The sequence below is a fragment of the Procambarus clarkii genome, chromosome 57, assembly GCF_040958095.1.
Source record: "Procambarus clarkii isolate CNS0578487 chromosome 57, FALCON_Pclarkii_2.0, whole genome shotgun sequence".
NCBI lineage: Eukaryota > Metazoa > Arthropoda > Malacostraca > Decapoda > Cambaridae > Procambarus > Procambarus clarkii.
In genome coordinates this window covers 24,153,643-24,175,684 of record NC_091206.1, presented here as the reverse complement: position 1 = coordinate 24,175,684, position 22,042 = coordinate 24,153,643, and the positions used below count along the sequence as shown (strand labels likewise).

Here is a 22,042-nt window from a genome sequence, read left to right as displayed (position 1 = left end):
CATTGTGGCCACCCTCCACACAGCCAGACAAGTCATGCAGACGACGACACCTTCCGTCACCCAAATGGCTCCTCCCAACATAATCCTTTTGCTGTTATTACACTAATACACACATTATATATAAGTATCTACATTTGTGTTCATCATAGAGAACCACTGAGCTGGTATGGTGAATGCAGACAATAAAAGATGGTCACACAGTCAGTAAACGATGCTATCTCCCTCCGTCCCTCAGCATCATTCCTCCCACAGCACTAATTATCACAACAATCCTGTTATTATCACAATCCTAGTCATTTTTATCACAGTCAGGGGGTCATTTGAAATACTATCATCGCTAAATAATATCAGTTATATATTTATTTTTATATTTTTCGGCGATGCTGTTCGCTCATGCTGCTTGCGCCACCTTTGGTTGCTCCAACAGTACTGTGGCTCTCACACCGGAGAATATTAGCCACAATTTTTTTTAAAAAACAGCGTCTGTTTACAAGAGACCTGAGGAAGCTAATGTGAACCCCGTGTAGCCGCTGGCCATTTGAATCGTGCCTGGCACCTTATGGCGTATATATACGCCATGCGCACCGTGGGACATGTTACTCATGGCGTATATATATGCCATGCACAGTTTAAGGGTTAAATACATAGATGGCGAAATACTAAAGAAATTGTTCACGACTTTTGTTAGGCCAAAGCTAGAATATGCAGCGGTAGTTTGGTGCCCATATCTTAAGAAGCACATCAACAAACTGGAAAAGGTGCAAAGACATGCTACTAAGTGGTTCCCAGAACTGAAGGGCAAAAGCTACGAGGAGAACTTAGAGGCATTAAATATGACAAAACTGTAAGACAGAAGAAAAAGAGGAGATATGATCACTACGTACAAAATAGTAAAAGGAATTGATAAAATTGATAGGGAAGATTTCCCGAGACCTGGAACTTCAAGAACAAAAGGTCATAGATTTAAACTAACAAAACACAGATGCCTAAGAAATATAAGAAAATACACTTTCGCAGAGTGGTAGACTGTTGGAACAAGTTAGGTGAGAAGGTGGTAGAGACCAAAACCGTCAGTAAAGTGGTTTCAAAGCGTTATATGATGAGTGCTGGGAAGACGGGACACCACGAGTGTAGCGCTCATCCTGTAACTACACTTAGGTAATTACTACCGCTGCAAATGTATGTGCATCTCTTCTCCTGAAATCAGGTTTTTCAACTGCTTTAACTTCTTCATTTTCTTCCAGATTATAATGCATTGCATACTTTATTCCCAAAAGGACATGGTCACTTTTATCCAAGGAAGGGTAAATAATTGGTGCAAGCTCGAGACAGAAGATGACAAACTTTCACTCACAGCCTTAAGAGTACTGGAATACTGGGAGGTATTAACATACCAGATACAATAGCTATAATGTAGGGCTCTAGATTTACATCCTGCTCTTAACAGACACAACTAAGCAAGCACATTCATATGCAAATATGCATTCTCAGACATAATTCTGAGAATATAAACATAATGCAGTATACACATGGATTTTTTACAAGTATGTGCATGAAGAAGGTCTTCACAAAAAAAATTACTATATATGCCCAAATGCACAATTCTTAGGAAGTAAAATAAAATTTTATTTGTGAAATAAATTTTAAACAATATATTTTGAGAGGCAGAATAGATAATTGGGTTCTGTAATGCTTTGGTTAGTGTAGTGCAGTCTGTTACCAGTCGATAGGTTCCAGATTTGATTCCCACACACATCACAGACATTTTGGTGAATTTTCTTTCCCTTGATGCCTCTGTTTATCTAACAGTAAATAGGTACGTGGGCATTAGATAATGGTTGTGAGTTGCATCCTTGGGAAGGCCAGTCACTGGCTTAGGGATACCTTATTAAGCCTAATAGGATTCTTATCCCTGACAATGGGACATCATAATCAACCAATAAAGAACTATTTCGTATAACATTTTCTGCTTAATTCACACTATCTTCAAGCTGGAAAATTTTTGGCAGGTTTCTACAAAACTGATATGAGTAGATGAGTTAGTCTTATAATCCTGTTAGCCTTATAATCCTGCCTGACAACTGTCTCTCCAGTGCAACATAAATCCTGCTTAACAGCGGTCTCTCCAGTGCAACATAAATCCTGCTTAACAGCGGTCTCTCCAGTGCAACATAAATCCTGCTTAACAGCGGTCTCTCCAGTGTAACATAAATCCTGCTTAACAGCGGTCTCTCCAGTGCAACATAAATCCTGCTTAACAGCGGTCTCTCCAGTGCAACATAAATCCTGCTTAACAGCGGTCTCTCCAGTGCAACAAATCCTGAATGGCTGTAACCTTCCTTGTGTAACTAATACAAATTTTACTAGAATGCATTGGTAGAAAAAATACATTCTACAAAAGCAGTACATAAATTAATTTCCTTAGATAAAGAAATCCTAATTATCTTTTACAAAAATGACTGAAATAAGATAAATAGCAACATATAAAAAAACAGCAGCATATCTTCATAAGAATGTAGAGGAATAAAACACACAGACACAATCACACTGAATTCTCTATTCCATCTTTGGGAGCTATTATACATTTGTACATTGTTTCTTCTTTATTAAAGAATAGGAATGGCAAATCCACTGCAAATACATTAACTACCATTCAGCAAGTTGGAATGTTCTTTCACTCTTAGTGTGTCTAATCAGATATACAAACAAAATAATTACATTTACATGGCAATCTGTAATAATTATAACTTAAGTGAGTTTGTTTTAAAGAGAAGTATACTGAGAATATAAATAAACTGTAACAAGTATTCAAAATGAGAACTAGAATATGCACACAAGGAACCTATATTTGACTAATAATTCCAGTCTGTGAGGCAATTTACAATATCATGTACATTACACCCAATAGCTCTGTATCACTTAAAATCTTTGACTCCTTTCTATAAAGTTTGAGATAACTAAAAGTAATATGTACTTATAGCAAAAGACTATTTTTTTTAATAATATAAACCAAAAGATATTTTTAATAACAAACCAAAAAAGGAAACTAATGGTTACTCTAAAATATTATGATCTGTTGTTGAGACACCATTATTGTGACACTCTCAAAGGCAACATAACTACTGTAATCAATAAGATGCAATGTTATAATATTAAATAATCTTTACCATACTCTTAAGTGATCTATAAATTGAGCCAGCAACTAGTTTGTGAAACTAAATCTGAGCTTCGTGCTAGTCAGATAACATGTGGACAAAGTTTATGGGAACCTTCCCTCTGCGTTCTGGCTGTCCTTCAATCATTCCCTCCATCCAGTCACCATCCTCTGTTTCTGCCTTTAGTACAATAATTATTTCACCTTCAGTGAAACTTAGTTCATCATCCAAGTCAGCATCGCAGTCATATAATGCTTGACACCTTCGTTGACGAATCGAACCCATTCGCTGGTGAAAATATAAACAAGATGGTCTGAATGTAAAAAAAAAAAAAAAAAAAAATATGCTAACAATTGTGCTAAACTACAATTATGTTATGAGGGCAAATATATGTTACTCTGTACAAAATTACATGAAATATGCAACACTTAAATAGCAGTGGATTATTAACAATCCAGAAAAATGAGACCAATTGAAATCAGGAATATTGAATATTTATTTTGTAAAGACAGATACCCAATACATGTGACTATATAAAATTTACATTTCTTAACCAATAAATTCTCCACTTTCATGTACAAAATGTATGTACTTTAATATAAATAATAATTAGTAGTATTCTTATTATGTATAATAACATAACAAATTATAACTATTATTAATGTTCTTTTATTTATATACTTTTTAATTAACCACTGCACTGCGCCACCTAACAAAACATGGGGTATGGCTGTGTGCCACTAGACTCTTAGTAAGATGCTCGGCTTCCAAATACAGCACCCCACCCCCACCCCGTGTGCAGGAAATAAATTCTCTGGAAAAAATCGTTTCTTTTTTGAAAGTGTCAAAAACCCTTCCCTGAGTATGGCTATGTTAACAAAATGTCTAAATTGTACTTACTTTGGCTGCAATGTGGTCTGGAAAATGGCATGTGACATCACAATTTGGTGGTCACTCATGACATAGATTCCCGGAGCCAGTCGCCCGCCAGCTTCAACATGCACGAGTTGCCACAAATATTGCCTCCGCCTACGGTTTGGAGCCAGAAGCAAGGGGAGGAAGTATGCACAACAGAAGGGGAAGGATTAAGAGGAGCGGAAGGAACCAGAGCCGAAGCGACCCCCACCCTCAAATCCGGACCCCCAACAACCAAAATGGGGCAGTCTCGGGGCATCCGGGGCCGCAACCAACCTAGAGCGTTGCAGCAACCTAAACCTAGCATGCAACGCCGTAACTGCCTGCACCCGCTTACCATGACCAGTGGCCTAGGTGAATGAGAGCACATATAGACAACACCCGTCGCACAACTTCAGGTCAAAAGAAACAACGACCCAACAGGCAGCATGGCGGAGGCACAACTGGTGAGAGTCACCCTGAGACAAGGGGGACAGATCAACCTTCAAACTTGCAAGACGCAAGGGGGGACTCAGGGGTCACATCCATCGGACCAAGGAGCCCCCGTGGGGTTTTTCAGGGCCTTTAGCCATGGTTACACGCTAAAGGAAGCCCAGGCAGGGGTACCGCGAACCGGCGTCCAAGTCTACCAAACAAACTTCTAAAAGCTGAAGCCCCGGGATGTGTCCACTCACGAGGGCCAAGCGGGAAGTACCACCAAACAGAAAATATAAATATAAAAACTCCTAGAACAGCAAAGGGGGGACCACAAAGGCAGACCTCCTCCCCCCCCAGGCAAAAACAAAAGAAAACCCACGCAAGAGGACAACGTACCCAGGCGGAACAGAACCAGCCGCTGTTATTGGTGAAAACTAGCTGTGCAGTACCCCGCGCCCCTACCAGTGATGAAAACTACCTTCTACCCGGAGACAAACAAGGGCATCAAAACCCCAGCTGACTCTATGGGCGGCCCAGTACCGAGCAGTAAAGGACACAGTGGAGGTAGAACCCAAGGTGACTTGTGGAAGGTGGCCCCAAGCTCCAAGGACAGTACTTTCAGTGCTACTAGAGAAGAGAGCCCTAGGCGTATGCAGCCTGAAAACCGTGGAATCTCACTCCTGGCTCACACCCCACCGGTAGAGACAGCCCACACCACAAGGCACAGAACTGAAACAAAACCGAAGCCAGAGGCACTCATCAGGCCAGTAATCACATCACCCCAAGAACTGACGGTTGGATCGCCGGCACGGATGGTCTGGTGCTTCCCCTTTCCCCTCCCAGGGAGGGGAAGGGAGGGTTGCACAGACAGCGGCACGGAAACGTGATGACATTACGCTAGTTTGATAATTTTGTTTGGGGAGATCTGTACATTCATTCAACTTTTGGTAGCAATATTTCACCAGAATAGGGGGTTTGTTTTGGGGCGACTACCTTTCTGGGTGCCTGTCCCAGTCGATGGCAGACATAGAAAGCTCCCAAAAATGCTCAAGGAGCTAAATAAGAAAAAGGCAGTTGGTCCAGATGGAGTTTCACCATGGGTTCTGAGAGAATGTGCACCTGAGCTCAGCATTCCTCTTCAACTGATTTTTTAGGCATCCCTGTTTACAGGAGTTGTAGCTATGTGTGGAAAAAGGCTAACATAGTTCCAATCTACAAAAGTGGAAGCAGGGAAGACCCCCTTAATTATAGACCGGTATCATTGACAAGTGTAATAGTCAAAATATTGGAAAAAATAATTAAAACTAAATGGGTAGAACACCTGGAGAGAAATGATATAATATCAGCCAGACAGTATGGTTTTCGATCTGGAAGATCCTATGTATCGAATTTACTCAGTTTCTATGATCGAGCAACAGAGATATTACAGGAAAGAGATGGTTGGGTTGACTGCATCTATCTGGACCTAAAAAAGGCTTTTGACAGAGTTCCACATAAGAGGTTGTTCTGTAAACTGGAAAATATTGGAGGGGTGACAGGTATGCTTCTAACATGGATGAAAAATTTTCTGACTGATAGAAAAATGAGGGCAGTGATCAGAGGCAATGTATCGGACTGGAGAAATGTCACAAGTGGAGTACCACAGGGTTCAGTTCTTGCACCAGTGATGTTTATTGTCTACATAAATGATCTACCAGTTAGTATACAGAATTATATGAACATGTTTGCTGATGATGCTACGATAATAGGAAGGATAAGAAACTTAGATGATTGTCATGCCCTTCAAGATGACCTGGACAAAATAAGTATATGGAGCACCACTTGGCAAATGGAATTTAATGTTAATAAATGCCATGTTTTGGAATGTGGAATAGGAGAATATAGACCCCACACAACCTATATATTATGTGAGAATCTTTAAAGAATTCTGATAAAGAAAGAGATCTAGGGGGTGGTTCTAGATAGAAAACTATCACCTGAGGACCACATAAAGAATATTGTGCGAGGAGCCTATGCCACACTTTCTAACTTCAGAGTTGCTTTTAAATACATGGATGGCGATATACTAAAGAAATTGTTCACGACTTTTGTTAGGTCAAAGCTAGAATATGCAGCGGTAGTTTGGTGCCCATATCTTAAGAAGCACATCAACAAATTGGAAAAGGTGCAAAGACATGCTACTAAGTGGATCCCAGAACTGAAGGGCAAGAGCTACGAAGAGAGGTTAGAGGCATTAAATATGCCAAAACTGGAAGACAGAAAAAAAAGAGGTGATATGATCACTACATACAAAATAGTAACAGGAATTGATAAAATCGATAGGGAAGATTTCCTGAGACCTGGAACTTTAAGAACAAGAGGTCATAGATATAAACTAGCTAAACACAGATGCCGAAGAAATATAAGAAAATTCATTTTCGCAAACAGTGGTAGACGATTGGAACAAGTTAGGTGAGAAGGTGGTGGAGGCCAAGACCATCAGTAGTTTCAAAGCGTTATATGACAAAGAGTGCTGGGAAGACGGGACACCACGAGCGTAGCTCTCATCCTGTAACTACACTTAGGTAATTACCACAGGGGAGGGGGGGGGGGTTTCTATAGTTCATTGCTCCTCGTGCCTCTCTGAGGGGGCCCAGGTTTTGGCTCGTGGTCCCCGGTAGGTAAGAACTCCAAGAACTTTGACTGATGCCAGAAAGTTATACATATCCATTCAGCCTGAATAGCTCTGGGGAGCTGATGGGGTTCCCCCCAGAAAAACAAAGTTGAATCTAATCAAATGCAGGCGGGAGATGTACATAATAATTTACACGTGGAAAATATTAGAGGGGCTGGTCCCAAACCTGCACACAGAAATAACATCACATGAGACCAGAAGACATGGCAGGATGTGCAGAATACCCCTGTTGAAAAACAGAGGTGCGACAGGTACTCTGAGAGAGAACTCTATCAACATCAGAGGTCCGAGAATGTTCAACACGCTTCCACTACACATAAGGGGCATAACTGGCCGACCCCTCACAGTGTTCAAGAGAGAACTGGATAAGCACCTCCAAAGGATACCTGATCAACCAGGCTGTGACTCATACGTCAGGCTGCGAGCAGCCGCGTCCAACAGCCTGGTCGACGACCGGGCCGCGGGGACGCTAAGCCCCGGAAGCACCTCAAGGTAACCTCAAGGTAATGCCATTTTCTGGGTAAGACCCGGAGGCTCCCCAGAGCTATCCAGGCTGATATGAATGTATTAGACCCTGGCATCAGTCAAAGCGAATGGAGTTCATAGGCCTATCAAAGACCACGAGCCAGAACCTGGCCCCCATAGAGAGGCACGAGGAGCAATGGCCTATGGAAACCCCTGTGTTGTTGGAAGCATTCTAGGTCTGCTATCGACTGGGTCAGGCACCCAGAAAGGTAGGTGCTCCAAAACAAACCCAGTCTGGTTAAGATATTACTTAACCAGACAGGGAGGGAGGAAGTGAACTGTCCAACAGTTCAGCTGAAAGCTGAACTGTTGGACAGAACTCACCAAATGAATAACGAGCAAATGAGCATAATGTCACAATCACCACCACTCACTGTCTGTGCAGCTTCCCCCTCCGGAGGAAGAGGAAGGGGAGCCCCAGATCCCTGCACCAGCTATCCACACCATCAGTTCTGAGGTTGGATGTTAAAAACATGTGAAAACCGCCGACCGGAAGAAGGGGGAGGGTTGCCGGGGAGCGTACAGGTCTTACCCAGAATTGGAGTTTCATTACATTCAAAGCTCGTTTTTTGGGGAAAGCCCCTATGGCTCCCCAGAGCTACTTAACACTATCGCACTTGGTCGACTCGTGCTAGCGTCCAAAATTTTTCTCTTGAGACCAAGCGGTCGACTAGTGCTTGTGTCCATTATATTGAAATATTTGTTAAAAATTTAAATTTTATCCGATCAATCTGGGAATGGTTTCAAAATGAGCGCCTTTAGATTGCGCACAATTTAATACCATAATGATTTAGCGGAACAATTGAGATCAGAACATTGGAAAGATTATAAATACTTTTGTTGTCCAAAATTGAAAATATTTGTTAAAATTCCATTTATTGTTCTATTATTATGGGACTAGTTTTAAAATGCGCGCCTGTAAGTTGCGAACAATTTGATACCAAAATGAAAGACACACTGTAGATATTCGATTATCCGGGATTTGAATATCCGGAAAATGCCCTTATACGGTCAAAATCGTGACCGGATAAAGTTCTCAATATCCGGCCAAAACGTCCATAGAAGCCAGAAAATCGGGTGTTTGACCGGATAAAAATATCTGGGCCAGTTAACATGCTGCCGATGTTGCAATATTCGGAGAGTCAGCCGGACAAGCAGCGAGTTGTCAGGATATGAAAGCCAGGCGGCAGGCCGTACCATATTAATCCCGTACAGCTGTGGCTCCAGGCCCATGGTGAAGGAGGGGGTAGGGTGGGTGGGTGGGATGGGGTAGGGTGGGTGGGTGGGTGGGTGGGTGGGTGGGTGGGGGGGTAGGGTGGGTGGGGGGGGTGGGCGGAGTCGGGAGAGAGGGGAGCGTTGGGAAGGACCACCTGGGGGATAATGGTCAGGATGGGAGGGAGTTGGTCAGGGAGAGAGGGAGGGAGTTGGTCAGGGAGGGAGGGAGGCAGTTGGTCAGGGAGGAAGGGAGGGAGTTGGTCAGGAAGGGAGGGAGGGAGTTGGTCAGGGAGGGAGGGAGGGAGGGAGGGATTTAGTCAGGGAAGGAGTTGGTCAGGGAGGGAGGGAGTTGGTCAGGGAGGGAGAAAGGGAAATGGTCAGGGACGGAGAGAGGGAGTTGGTCAGGGAGGGAGAGAGGGAGTTGGTCATAGAGGGAGGGAGGGAGTTGGTCAGGGAGGAAGTGAGTTGGTAAACCTTCATTTATTCTAGTCCTGACCCCCTTGCTCTTAATGTCACAGTGAATACTGAGCTAAATAAAGTCCATCTTTGGCTAACTGCCAACAAACTCACCCTCAACATTGACAAAACTTTCTATACTTTGTTTGGCAATAAATCCTCAAATTAAATAAATCTCAGGATAAATAATACCCAAATTTGTAACAAAATAGACGGCAAATTCCTTGGCGTTCTCATTGACCACAAACTGAATTTCCAGGGACACATTCTAAATATATCAAAAAGTTTCAAAAACTGTTGGCACTCTTTCTAAGATCAGATATTATGTACAGTACCTCGCCCTGCCCTGGTGACGCTCTATTACTCCCTCATCTATCCTAATCTCAACTATGGTATCTGTGCTTGGGATTCTACTAACCAAAATCATTTACGTCCTCTAATTACTCAACACAAAGCTGCTATTAGGACTATATCCAACTATGGCCCCAGACATCACTCGGTACCCCTTCTCAAATCTCTGAATATGTTAGATATTAAGTCACTGCACATCCTCTCATGTGTATTATATATATATATATAAAACACTGAACTGTAATGCCAATCCTGACCTTAAAAGCTTCATTGAAGGTTGTAACAGAACCCATGAGCACCACACCAGAAACAAATACCTTTCTGGGGGGAGCCCCGTCAGCTCCCCGGAGCTATCCCAGGCTGATATGCTAGTGTCAGACTTTAGCATCAGTCATGTGTATGGAGTTCTTAGGCCTACCGGGGACCACGGCCAGAACCGGGGCCCCCTCAGAGAGGCAAGGGGAGCAATGGCCTATAGAAGCCCCAGTGTGGTTGGAAGCATTCTATGTCTGCCATCGACCGGAATAGGCACCCAGAAAGGTAAGCGCCTCAAAACAAACCCCTATTCTGGTTAAAATTGCTACCAAAAGACGAACTAGTGGATAGAACTCCCCAACAGAAAACAAGCAAACTAGTGTGACGTCACACGCCGCCGCGCCGCTGTCTGCGCCGGGGAAGGGGGAGCCCCAGACCATCCACGCCGGCAACCCACACCTCAGTTCTTGAGGCTGATGCTATAGGCAAAGGTTGTGTGCTCTGGCTCCGGTGTCGCTACAGCACTGTGCTTTGCATGTGGTGTTTGTTTTTGTGGGTGCGAGAGCCAGGAGTTATCTTCAGTACTCGGGCTGCATGCGCATAGGGCTTCCTTCCCTAGGTGCCCTGTAAGTACTGCCCTTGGGGCTTGGGGCCACCTTCCATAGGCTCCTCGGGGTCTGCCTCTGCTGGTCCGATTTACCTTTCGGTTTTTCGGCCGCCTGTTGGGCTCTTGGATGTTCTGTTCTCCCTTGTTACCGGCAGGTAAGAGGCAGTTTGCACTGGTAGGGGGCGCAGGGTGCTGCACAGCTTGTATTCCTGACATACCGGCCGGCTCTGTTCCTTGGGGTTCGCTGTCCTCTTGCGGGGTTTTCTTTTTGTTTTTGCCTGGTGGGGGGTTCAGTCCTATTATTCCATTAGTTTTTGCCCTTCCACGGTTCTCCTCGGTGGCGCCCCCTGCTAGGTCCCCGTGAGTGTACACGTCCCTGGGGTACAGCTATAGAAGTTCACTTGGTAGTTTTGGGTGCCGGTTAGCAGCGCCCTGCCTGGGACTACCTAAGCGCAGGTCCTCTTAAAGTAAACTCTCAGGACCCTGGGAATCCCATAGGGGGCGCATGGGTCCGATGGATGTGACCCCAGAGTCCCCGCTCGCTGTATGCGAGTTTGAGGGTTGCTCGGTCCCCTTGTCTCAGGGTGACCCTCATTGTTTTTGCCTCTGCCACGCTGCCTGTTGGGTTGGTGATACTTTCGACCCTGAGTCCTGTGAGTGTTGCTGCTTGCTTGTGATTCAATTTACCCAATCCTCTGATGATTTTCTTCGGGTACAGGTGGCGCATGCGTTGCAGTCTAGGTTTCGTCTGTTGCAACGCGCTCAGTAGGTTGCTCACCCGGATGCCCCGGGGCTGCCCCGCTTTGCTTTTCGAGACCCGGACTTGGGGGTGGGAGTCGCTTCGATCCTGGTTCAGTTCGCACCTTCTCGTCCTTCCCCTTCTGTTCGTTCTGGTCACCCCCCCCCCCCCTCCATGCTTCCGGCCCTGAAGCGTCTGAGGGTTTCGGGGTCGGAGCAGGGGTTATTTGATCTCGAGACTTGGGCAGCTTCGGGGGGTGCCCCTTCGGGGGGAGGGGGGGAGGGGGGGCAGAGGCATTCGAGATTTGTCTCCCGGCCGAAGCTTCTGGGTCTGACCAGTGGGATCCCCTTCCTCCAGCTTTTCCGGCTGCTCCGTCCTTGTCTTGTGGGGTCGGGGCTTGGGGAGAGGACTCGGCCTTGGGTCCTGTAGTGAAGGACCTCAAAGCTGGGGAGGGGCTGACTTGGGGGCCTTGGGCCCTGCTGGACCCCGCCTGGGTTTTTCTTCCCTCTGAGCGGGGCTTATTGTTACAAGGAGTGGGGTTTTCCTTCCCCCCCCCCCTTTCGGATGACTACGCTGTCTCAGGTTCGCACGGTTCAGGGACTGCCTCGGTTTTGTTGTGGGGCATCCGAGTTACCGCTTTCGTTGTCTCCCGTTCGGGTTGAACCTGGCACCTCGCGTGTTCACGCGCTTTACACGGGTTGTGGTGGCTCGTTTGCGTCTTCTAGGTGTTCGGGTGTTGGCCTACCTCGACGACTGGCTGGTTTGGGCTCCCAGCCAGTCAGCTTGCTTGCTAGCCAGGGATTTGGTTCTTTCCCAGCTCGCTGGGTTCGGATTCTTGGTGAACTGGAGGAAGTCCCATCTGCTTCTCTCTCAGGTTCGGACTTGGCTGGGTCTCGTTTGCGACTCTCGAACCGCCTCCTTGTCTCTCCCTCCGGAGTCTCTCCTGCGGCTGCGGTCCCCCTTTGTCTGTTTCTGGTGGGCCCTCGGGTCACCCGGCGGTTGCTCGAGGGGCTGTGCGGGAGCCTGAACTTTGCAATGGTGGTCTACTCGCCGGGTCGGGTTTGGCTTCGTCGGCTGTTCTGGTTCCTTCGGGGTTCCCCCTTCCGCCTCTCTCGCGATCGCAGAGTTCGACCCCAGGGGGCCTTGCGTCGGTTGCTGCGTCACCGGCTTCAGGTTTTACGGGGCTCTGGGGGTCGGGTAGGGGAGCTTCATGCTCTTCTCCGGTGCAGGGGTTTCTGCTCTTTTGGTCGTGGAGATTGTTTTGTTCGCTTGCAACCGTCTCCTTTTCTGGCGAAGAATGAGACTGCTGCGTTCCGGAGGGGTCCGTGGGTGGTTGATGCTTGGTTGGTCAGGCCGGTGGTGCATCATGTTTTGTGTCCGGTTGCGGCGCTTCTCCGTTATTTGCGCACCACGGCTTTTGTGTCCGGGGACGCGCTGTGGGTTGATCCGGTTTCCCTTCTTCCCTGTTAGCAGGTTCGGGTCTCCCAGGTCATCCGCAGGGTTATTAAGTCCAGCTAGCCTGCAGTCAATCCCGGTGCCCATGACGTTCGTAAGTTCACGGCTCTTGCTGTCGTCTTTGGGAATATGTCTTGGTCTGATATTGAGGCGCGGGGATTTTGGCGGTCGAACAGGGTCCTGGCTGCTTGTTACCTTGTGAATGTCCATGGGCCCCGTCGGGCCTGTGTTGCTTTGGGTCGGCGGTTGCAGCCAGTTGTCTCGGCTTTGAGTGTAGGAGTGAGCGACGACTGCCTCTCGGGTAAGTCCCTCTTTTTCCGTCTGTGGATAGTTAGCTCCGAGGAGCCGACAGGGCTCTCCCCAGAAAACCAGCGTTGAATGTGATGAAATGCCATTTTCTGGGCGAGTCCTGGAGGCTCCCCGGCATCCCTCCCTCCCTCCAAGGTTGGCGTTTTTTTCAGCATTTTTGACATCCAGCTTCAAGAACTGAGGTGTGGGTAGCCAGCGTGGAGGGTCTGGGGCTCCCCCTTCCCCCTCCCAGGGAGGGGGGAGCTGCGCAGACAGAGGCGTGGCGGCGTGTGACGTCACACTAATTTGCTTGTTTTCTGTTGGGGAGTTCTATCCACTAGTTCGGCTTTTGGTAGCAATTTTAACCAGAATAGGGGTTTGTTTTGAGGCGCTTATCTTTCTGGGTGCCTGTTCCGGTCGATGGCAGACATAGAATGCTTCCAACCACACTGGGGCTTCTATAGGCCATTGCTCCCCTTGCCTCTCTGAGGGGGCCGGGTTCTGGCCGTGGTCCCCGGTAGGCTTAAGAACTCCATACACAAGACTGATGCCAAAGTCTGACATTAGCATATCAGCCTGGGATAGCTCCGGGGAGCCTCCGGGATTCACCCAGAAAATGGCGTTTCATTACATTCAACACTGGTTTTTTGATATTCCAAGAGTACGACTTAATCAACCTAGAAATGCTCAACAAATCAAGGGACCCAGAATGTGGAATGACCTTCCCAATCAGATTAAAGATTGTACCTCTTTTAACCAGTTTAACCACTTAACTGCGCCAACCTGAGTTTTCTCAGTCGGCGGGAAACTGTGCCAACCGAGAAAACCCTTTGATTTTTCTAAACCAATTCTAAATGTGTACGAGGTTGGTTGTGTACGAAATGGACTCTTAGGACCTCCAGTGAGAGGCAGCCATCTTGGAAAAAAAATCCCAGAATGCCCTAGGGCTACTGGCTGGGTTAGTACTGAATGAACACCCATGGGTGGCGCACGCGCCTCTGGCTCCCAAACACCTGTCCGACGCAGTGTTGAAAGATAACGCTCTGTCGGTGAAATTCAAACCTTATTGTTTGAAGAACATAAGAGTCATAATATTGGGGAAGCCAGGTGCAATAAGGACCTAACACAAAGGTCAGATGCAAGTGATACAGCATCTATGAGGACGATATAGCGAGTGTATAAAGTTGTAGCTCTGAGCGTCACCCTTGCAATCCTATGCTATTTATTTAGATGATACTTAGATGAATCATTTTCTGCATTCAGTGATGATGCATCTGATACAAATAGCATAGATGAACAGTGTTAGCGGCTTCCATGGTGGTGTTTTCCATAGATATTTTCATGAATACCTGAATCTCTTCCCAACTGACAGACACTCTTGAGGCTAACTGAATCTCTTTCTGACTGACAGACACTCTTGAGGTAAGCTGAATCTCTTCCTGTGTGGAATCATACAAAGCGATCTTTTCAAGACTACCTTACAAATTGATCTTTTCCTATAATCTTTTCAATACTACCTTATGCTTTACAAGCTTGGTTACATACAACCTACAAGTACTAAAGCCAAGGGTGTACGTGAGTGCGTTATTTGCAAGCACACAGAATGAAGAAACAGGAAGCGAAAATTTATCTGTACCTGGTGCACTGAGAGCGAAGTCGCGCTGTGTACCATGGGCTACTTCGTTGATTATTACTCACTTCCGAAGTACTGAGTGTGTAATACAGTGTGTTACTGTGTAAATAGTGTGTGAAACTGTACATATTGTAATTTTAGTGATTTTTTAACAGGTAATATTGCGACAATAAACATTTATTATGGACACATTACTGACACATGTATCACAGTTCCATGGAACATTATGAATGTTCTACTGTATACATATTGTAAAGGACACAAATATGCATCATATACGATAAAAAAACAAATAAAACCGCATTGGAAATACATAAAACAAATAATTGAAAATATATTTGTGGCAACACCCGGTGCTTGTATGGCCCGCGCGACCGTGTCTGGGCGAGTCACGCACAGGCGACCAGGCCCTGATGACGTCACAACGCATCTTGTCCACGCCCCTACAGCCAAAATAAGAGGAATTTGGTACTTATTTTTTACATAGACATGTTCAGGGAAGGGAATTTATCATTTTACAAAGAAAAAATAATTTTTTGGGAACACTTCATTTCATGCGCACCGAGGGAATTTCCCAATAAACTTCGCGCAGCACGGTGGTTAAGATAAAAACTAAGCACTACCTAATTAACTCCCTGTAACCTACCTTACCCCTATAATGTCAACCCATGTCTGTTATTTTTAAACAATGCTATTTGTCGACCATATTATATTTTTGCTGTTTTCCTGCCACGTTCCCCCCTTTTTTATTTTTATATTTTCTCAACACATTTTATACTTTAATCTCAATTAGTGTTAAGGTTTAGTCTTTAGTGTTTTTCCTGCCAGTAACGCTTCGCGTAATAGTGGCTTTAGGCATTTTATGTACTAGCTCTATCTATAATTTCATCAAAATCGGTATCACCCCTTGTATGTATGTACTTTACCTAAAAACACATTCGATTTGATTCGATTTGAGGGAGGAAGGGAGATGGATAGGGAGGAAGGGAGGAAGAGAGTTGGTCAGGGAGGGAGTTGGTCAGGGAGGGAGGGAGTTGGTCAGGGAGGAAGTTGGTCAGAGAGGGAGGGAGGGAGTTGGTCAGATAGGAAGGGAGTTGGTGAGGGAGGGAGTTGGTCAGAGAGGAAGGGAGATGATCAGGGAGGGAGGGAGTTGGTCAGGGAGGGAGGGAGTTGGTCAGGGAGGAAGGGAGTTGGTCAGGGAGGAAGGGAGTTGTCAGGGAGGAAGGGAGTTGGTCAGGGAGGAAGGGAGTTAGTCAGGGAGAGAGGAAATTGGTCAGAGAGGGAGAGAGTTAGTCAGGGGAGCAGAGAGTTGGTCAGGGAGGGAGGGAGGGAGTTGGTCAGGGAGGGAGAGAGTTAGTCAGGGAGGGAGGGAGGGAGGGAGTTGGTCAGGGAGGGAGAGAGGGAGTTGGTCAGGGAGGGAGAGAGGGAGTTGGTCAGGGAGGGAGGGAGGGAGTTGGTCAGGGAGGGAGGGAGGGAGGGAGTTGGTCAGGGAGGGAGGGAGGGAGTTGGTCAGGGAGGGAGGGAGTAGGTCAGGGAGGGAAGAGAGTTGGTCAGGGAGGAAGGGAGTTGGTCAGGGAGGAAGGGAGTTGGTCAGGGAGGAAGGGAGTTGGTCAGGGAGGAAGGGAGTTGGTCAGGGAGGAAGGGAGTTGGTCAGGGAGGAAGGGAGTTGGTCAGGGAGGAAGGGAGTTAGTCAGGGAGAGGGGAAATTGGTCAGAGTGGGAGAGAGAAAATTGGTCAGAAAGGGAGAGAGTTAGTCAGGGGAGCAGAGAGTTGGTCAGGGAGGGAGGGAGGGAGTTGGTCAGGGAGGGAGGGAGAGAGTTGGTCAGGGACGGAGGGAGGGAGTTGGTCAGGGAGGGAGGGAGGGAGTTGGTCAGGGAGGGAGAGAGGGAGTTGGTCAGGGAGGGAGGGAGTTGGTCAGGGAGGGAGAGAGGGAGTTGGTCAGGGAGGGAGGGAGTTGGTTAGAGAGGGAAAGAGTTGGTCAGGGAGGGAGGGAGTTGGTCAGGGAGGAAGGGAGTTGGTCGGAGAGGAAGGGAGTTGGTCAGGGAGGGAGGGAGTTGGTCAGGGAGGGAATTGGTCAGGGAGGGAGGGAGTTGGTCAGGGAGGGAATTGGTCAGGGAGGAAGTAGGTCAGGGAGGGAGGGAGTAGGTCAGGGAGGGAAGAGAGTAGGTCAGGGAGGGAGGGAAGAGAGTTGGTCAGGGAGGAGGAGAGTTAGTCAGGGGGGCAGAGAGTTGGTCAGGGAGGAAGGGAGTTGGTCAGGGAGGAAGGGAGTTGGTCAGGGAGGGAGGGAGTTGGTCAGGGAGGAAGGGAGTTGGTCAGGGAGGAAGTAGGTCAGGGAAGAAGTAGGTCAGGGAGGGAGGGAGGGAGTAGGTCAGGGAGGGAGGGAGGGAGTAGGTCAGGGAGGGAGGGAGTAGGTCAGGGAGGGAGGGAGTAGGTCAGGGAGGGAAGAGAGTTGGTCAGGGAGGGAGGGAGTAGGTCAGGGAGGGAAGAGAGTTGGTCAGGGAGGAAGAGAGTTAGTCAGGGGGGCAGAGAGTTGGTCAGGGAGGAAGGGAGTTGGTCAGGGAGGAAGGGAGTTGGTCAGGGAGGAAGGGAGTTGGTCAGGGAGGAAGGGAGTTGGTCAGGGAGGAAGGGAGTTGGTCAGGGAGGAAGGGAGTTGGTCAGGGAGGGAGGGAGGGAGTTGGTCAGGGAGGGAGTTGGTCAGGGAGGGAGTTGGTCAGGGAGGAAGGGAGTTTGTTGGAGAGGAAGGGAGTTGGTCAGGGAGGGAGGGAGTTGGTCAGGGAGGGAGAGAGTTGGTCAGGGAGGGAGGGAGTTGGTCAGGGAGGGAGGGAGTTGGTCAGGGAGGGAGGGAGTTGGTCAGGGAGGGAGGGAGTTGGTCAGGGAGGGAGGGAGTTGGTCAAGGAGGGAGGGAGTTGGTCAGGGAGGGAGAGAGTTGGTCAGGGAGGGAGAGAGTTGGTCAGGGAGGAAGGGAGTTGGTCAGGGAGGAAGGGAGTTGGTCAGGGAGGAAGGGAGTTGGTCAGGGAGGAAGGGAGTTGGTCGGAGAGGAAGGGAGTTGGTCAGGGAGGAAGGGAGTTGGTCGGAGAGGAAGGGAGTTGGTCAGGGAGGAAGGGAGTTGGTCGGAGAGGAGGGGAGTTGGTCGGAGAGGAAGGGAGTTGGTCGGAGAGGAAGGGAGTTGGTCAGGGAGGGAATTGGTCAGGGAGGAAGTAGGTCAGGGAGGAAGTAGGTCAGGGAGGGAGGGAGTAGGTCAGGAAGGGAAGAGAGTTGGTCAGGGAGGAATAGAGTTAGTCAGGGGGGCAGAGAGTTGGTCAGGGAGGAAGGGAGTTGGTCAGGGAGGAAGGGAGTTGGTCAGGGAGGGAGGGAGTTTGTCAGGGAGGAAGGGAGTTGGTCAGGGAGGAAGGGAGTTGGTCAGGGAGGAAGGGAGTTGGTCGGAGAGGAAGGGAGTTGTTCAGGGAGGGAGGGAGTTGGTCAGGGAGGGAGGGAGTTGGTCAGGGAGGAAGGGAGTTGGTCGGAGAGGAAGGGAGTTGGTCGGAGAGGAAAGGAGTTGGTCAGGGAGGAAGTAGGTCAGGGAGGAAGTAGGTCAGGGAGGAAGTAGGTCAGGGAGGGAGGGAGTAGGTCAGGGAGGGAGGGAGTAGGTCAGGGAGGGAAGAGAGTTGGTCAGGGAGGAAGAGAGTTAGTCAGGGGGGCAGAGAGTTGGTCAGGGAGGAAGGGAGTTGGTCAGGGAGGAAGGGAGTTGGTCAGGGAAGAAGACAGTTGGTCAGGGAGGAAGGGAGTTGGTCAGGGAGGAAGGGAGTTGGTCAGGGAGGAAGGGAGTTGGCCGGAGAGGAAGGGAGTTGGTCAGGGAGGGAGGGAGTTGGTCAGGGAGGGAGGGAATTGGTCAGGGAGGAAGTAGGTCAGGGAGGGAGGGAGTAGGTCAGGGAGGGAGGGAGTAGGTCAGGGAGGGAAGAGAGTTGGTCAGGGAGGAAGAGTTAGTCAGGGGGGCAGAGAGTTGGTCAGGGAGGAAGGGAGTTGGTCAGGGAGGGAGGGAGTTGGTCAGGGAGGAAGGGAGTTGGTCAGGGAGGAAGGGAGTTGGTCAGGGAGGAAGGAAGTTGGTCGGAGAGGAAGGAAGTTGGTCAGGTAGGGAGGGAGTTGGTTGGGGAGGAAGGGAGTTGGTCGGAGAGGAAGGGAGTTGGTCGGAGAGGAAGGGAGTTGGTCAGGGAGGGAATTGGTCAGGGAGGGAGGGAGTAGGTCAGGGAGGGAGGGAGTAGGTCAGGGAGGGAGGGAGTAGGTCAGGGAGGGAGGGAGTAGGTCAGGGAGGGAGGGAGTAGGTCAGGGAGGGAGGGAGTTGGTCGGGGAGGAAGGGAGTTGGTCGGAGAGGAAGGGAGTTAGTCGGAGAGGAATGGAGTTGGTCGGAGAGGAAGGGAGTTGGTCGGAGAGGAAGGGAGTTGGTCAGGGAGGGAATTGGTCAGGGAGGAAGTAGGTCAGGGAGGGAGGGAGTAGGTCAGGGAGGGAAGAGAGTTGGTCAGGGAGGAAGAGAGTTAGTCAGGGGGGCAGAGAGTTCGTCAGGGAGGAAGGGAGTTGGTCAGGGAGGAAGGGAGTTGGTCAGGGAAGAAGACAGTTGGTCAGGGAGGAAGTGAGTTGGTCAGGGAGGAAGGGAGTTGGTCAGGGAGGAAGGGAGTTGGCCAGAGAGGAAGGGAGTTGGTCAGGGAGGGAGGGAATTGGTCAGGGAGGAAGTAGGTCAGGGAGGGAGTAGGTCAGGGAGGGAGGGAGTAGGTCAGGGAGGGAAGAGAGTTGGTCAGGGAGGAAGAGAGTTAGTCAGGGGGGCAGAGAGTTGGTCAGGGAGGAAGGGAGTTGGTCAGGGAGGAAGGGAGTTGGTCAGGGAGGAAGTAGGTCAGGGAGGAAGTAGGTCAGGGAGGGAGGGAGTAGGTCAGGGAGGGAAGAGAGTTGGTCAGGGAGGAAGAGAGTTAGTCAGGGGGGCAGAGAGTTGGTCAGGGAGGAAGGGAGTTGGTCAGGGAGGAAGGGAGTTGGTCAGGGAGGAAGGGAGTTGGTCAGGGAGGAAGGAAGTTGGTCGGAGAGGAAGGGAGTTGGTCAGATAGGGAGGGAGTTGGTCGGGGAGGAAGGGAGTTGGTCGGAGAGGAAGGGAGTTGGTCGGAGAGGAAGGGAGTTGGTCAGGGAGGGAATTGGTCAGGGAGGAAGTAGGTCAGGGAGGGAGGGAGTAGGTCAGGGAGGGAGGGAGTAGGTCAGGGAGGGAGGGAGTTGGTCAGGGAGGAAGGGAGTTGGTCGGGGAGGAAGGGAGTTGGTCGGAGAGGAAGGGAGTTTGTCGGAGAGGAAGGGAGTTGGTCAGGGAGGGAGGGAGTTGGTCAGGGAGGGAGGGAGTTGGTCAGGGAGGGAGGGAGTTGGTCAGGGAGGAAGGGAGTTTGTCGGAGAGGAAGGGAGTTGGTCAGGGAGGGAATTGGTCAGGGAGGAAGTAGGTCAGGGAGGGAGGGAGTAGGTCAGGGAGGGAAGAGAGTTGGTCAGGGAGGAAGAGAGTTAGTCAGGGGGGCAGAGAGTTGGTCAGGGAGGAAGGGAGTTGGTCAAAGAGGAAGGGAGTTGGTCAGGGAGGGAGGGAGGGAGTTGGTCAGGGAGGGAGGGAGTTGGTCAGGGAGGAAGGGAGTTGGTCAGGGAGGAAGGGAGTTGGTCAGGGAGGGAGGGAGGGAGTTGGTCAGGGAGGAAGGGAGTTGGTCAGGGAGGAAGGGAGTTTGTCGGAGAGGAAGGGAGTTGGTCAGGGAGGGAGGGAGTTGGTCAGGGAGGGAGGGAGTTGGTCAGGGAGGGAGGGAGTTGGTCAGGGAGGAAGGGAGTTTGTCGGAGAGGAAGGGAGTTGGTCAGGGAGGGAGGGAGTAGGTCAGGAAGGGAAGAGAGTTGGTCAGGGAGGAAGAGAGTTAGTCAGGGGGGCAGAGAGTTGGTCAGGGAGGAAGGGAGTTGGTCAGGGAGGAAGGGAGTTGGTCAGGGAGGGAGTTGGTCAGGGAGAAAGGGAGTTGTCAGGGAGGAAGGGAGTTTGTCAGGGAGGAAGGGAGTTGGTCAGGGAGGAAGGGAGTTGGTCGGAGAGGAAGGGAGTTGGTCAGGGAGGGAGGGAGTTGGTCAGGGAGGGAGGGAGTTGGTCAGGGAGGAAGGGAGTTGGTCGGAGAGGAAGGGAGTTGGTCGGAGAGGAAGGGAGTTGGTCAGGGAGGGAGGGAGTTGGTCAGGGAGGAAGGGAGTTGGTCGGAGGAAGGGAGTTGGTCGGAGAGGAAGGGAGTTGGTCGGAGAGGGAGTTGGTCAGGGAGGGAATTGGTCAGGGAGGAAGTAGGTCAGGGAGGGAGGGAGTAGGTGAAGGAGGGAGGGAGTAGGTCAGGGAGGGAAGAGAGTTGGTCAGGGGGGCAGAGAGCTGGTCAGGGAGGAAGGGAGTTGGTCAGGAAGGGAGATGGTCAGGGAGGAAGGGAGTTGGTCAGGGAGGAAGGGAGTTGGTCAGGGAGGGAGGGAATTGGTCAGGGAGGGAGTAGGTCAGGGAGGGAGGGAGTAGGTCAAGGAGGGAGGGAGTAGGTCAGGGAGGGAGGGAGTAGGTCAGGGACGGAGGGAGTAGGTCAGGGAGGGAGGGAGTAGGTCAGGGAGGGAGGGAGTAGGTCAGGGAGGGAGGGAGTAGGTCAGGGAGGGAGGGAGTAGGTCAGGGAGGGAGGGAGTAGGTCAGGGAGGGAGGGAGTAGGTCAGGGAGGGAGGGAGTAGGTCAGGGAGGGAAGAGAGTTGGTCAGGGAGGGAAGAGAGTTGGTCAGGGAGGAAGAGAGTTAGTCAGGGGGGCAGAGAGTTGGTCAGGGAGGAAGGGAGTTGGTCAGCGAGGAAGGGAGTTGGTCAGCGAGGAAGGAAGTTGGTCAGGGAGGAAGGGAGTTGGTCAGGGAGGAAGGGAGTTGGTCAGGGAGGAAGGGAGTTGGTCAGGGAGGAAGGGAGTTGGTCAGGGAGGAAGGGAGTTGGTCAGGGAGGGAATTGGTCAGGGAGGAAGTTGGTCAGGGAGGGAGGGAGTTGGTCAGGGAGGGAGGGAGTTGGTTTGAGAGGAGGGAGTTGATTTGAGAGGGAGGAATTTGGTCAGGGAGGGAGGGAGTTGGTCAGGGAGGGAGGGAGTTGGTCAGGGAGGGAGGGAGTTGGTCAGGGAGGGAGGGGGTTGGTCAGGGAGGGAGGGAGTTGGTTTGAGAGAGAGGGAGTTGGTCAGGGAGGGAGGGGGTTGGTCAGGGAGGGAGGGAGTTGGTCAAGGAGGAAGGGAGTTGGTCGGAGAGGGAGTTGATCAGGGAGGGAGGGAGTTGGTCAGGGAGGAAGGGAGTTGGTCGGAGAGGAAGGGAGTTGGTCAGGGAGGGAATTGGTCAGGGAGGGAGGGAGTAGGTCAGGG

General features: G+C 49.9%; 1 protein-coding gene across 6 annotated transcripts in view; it reads right to left on the bottom strand.

Annotated features, from left to right (window-relative positions):
- Positions 1–2,537: 2,537 nt before the first annotated feature.
- Asap (ArfGAP domain of ASAP) overlaps positions 2,538–22,042 on the bottom strand; it is a 956,637-nt gene continuing 937,132 nt past the window's right edge. For 4 of the 6 annotated variants that reach the window (XM_069306348.1, XM_069306344.1, XM_069306345.1 and 1 more), the window contains one exon: positions 2,538–3,443. In XM_069306348.1, coding sequence (XP_069162449.1) covers positions 3,234–3,443 — 210 coding nt within the window. In that variant the 3' untranslated portion in view covers positions 2,538–3,233. Of the gene's footprint in view, positions 3,469–22,042 lie in introns of all 6 variants that reach the window. The other 2 variants (XM_069306347.1, XM_069306349.1) reach the window with 1 other exon arrangement.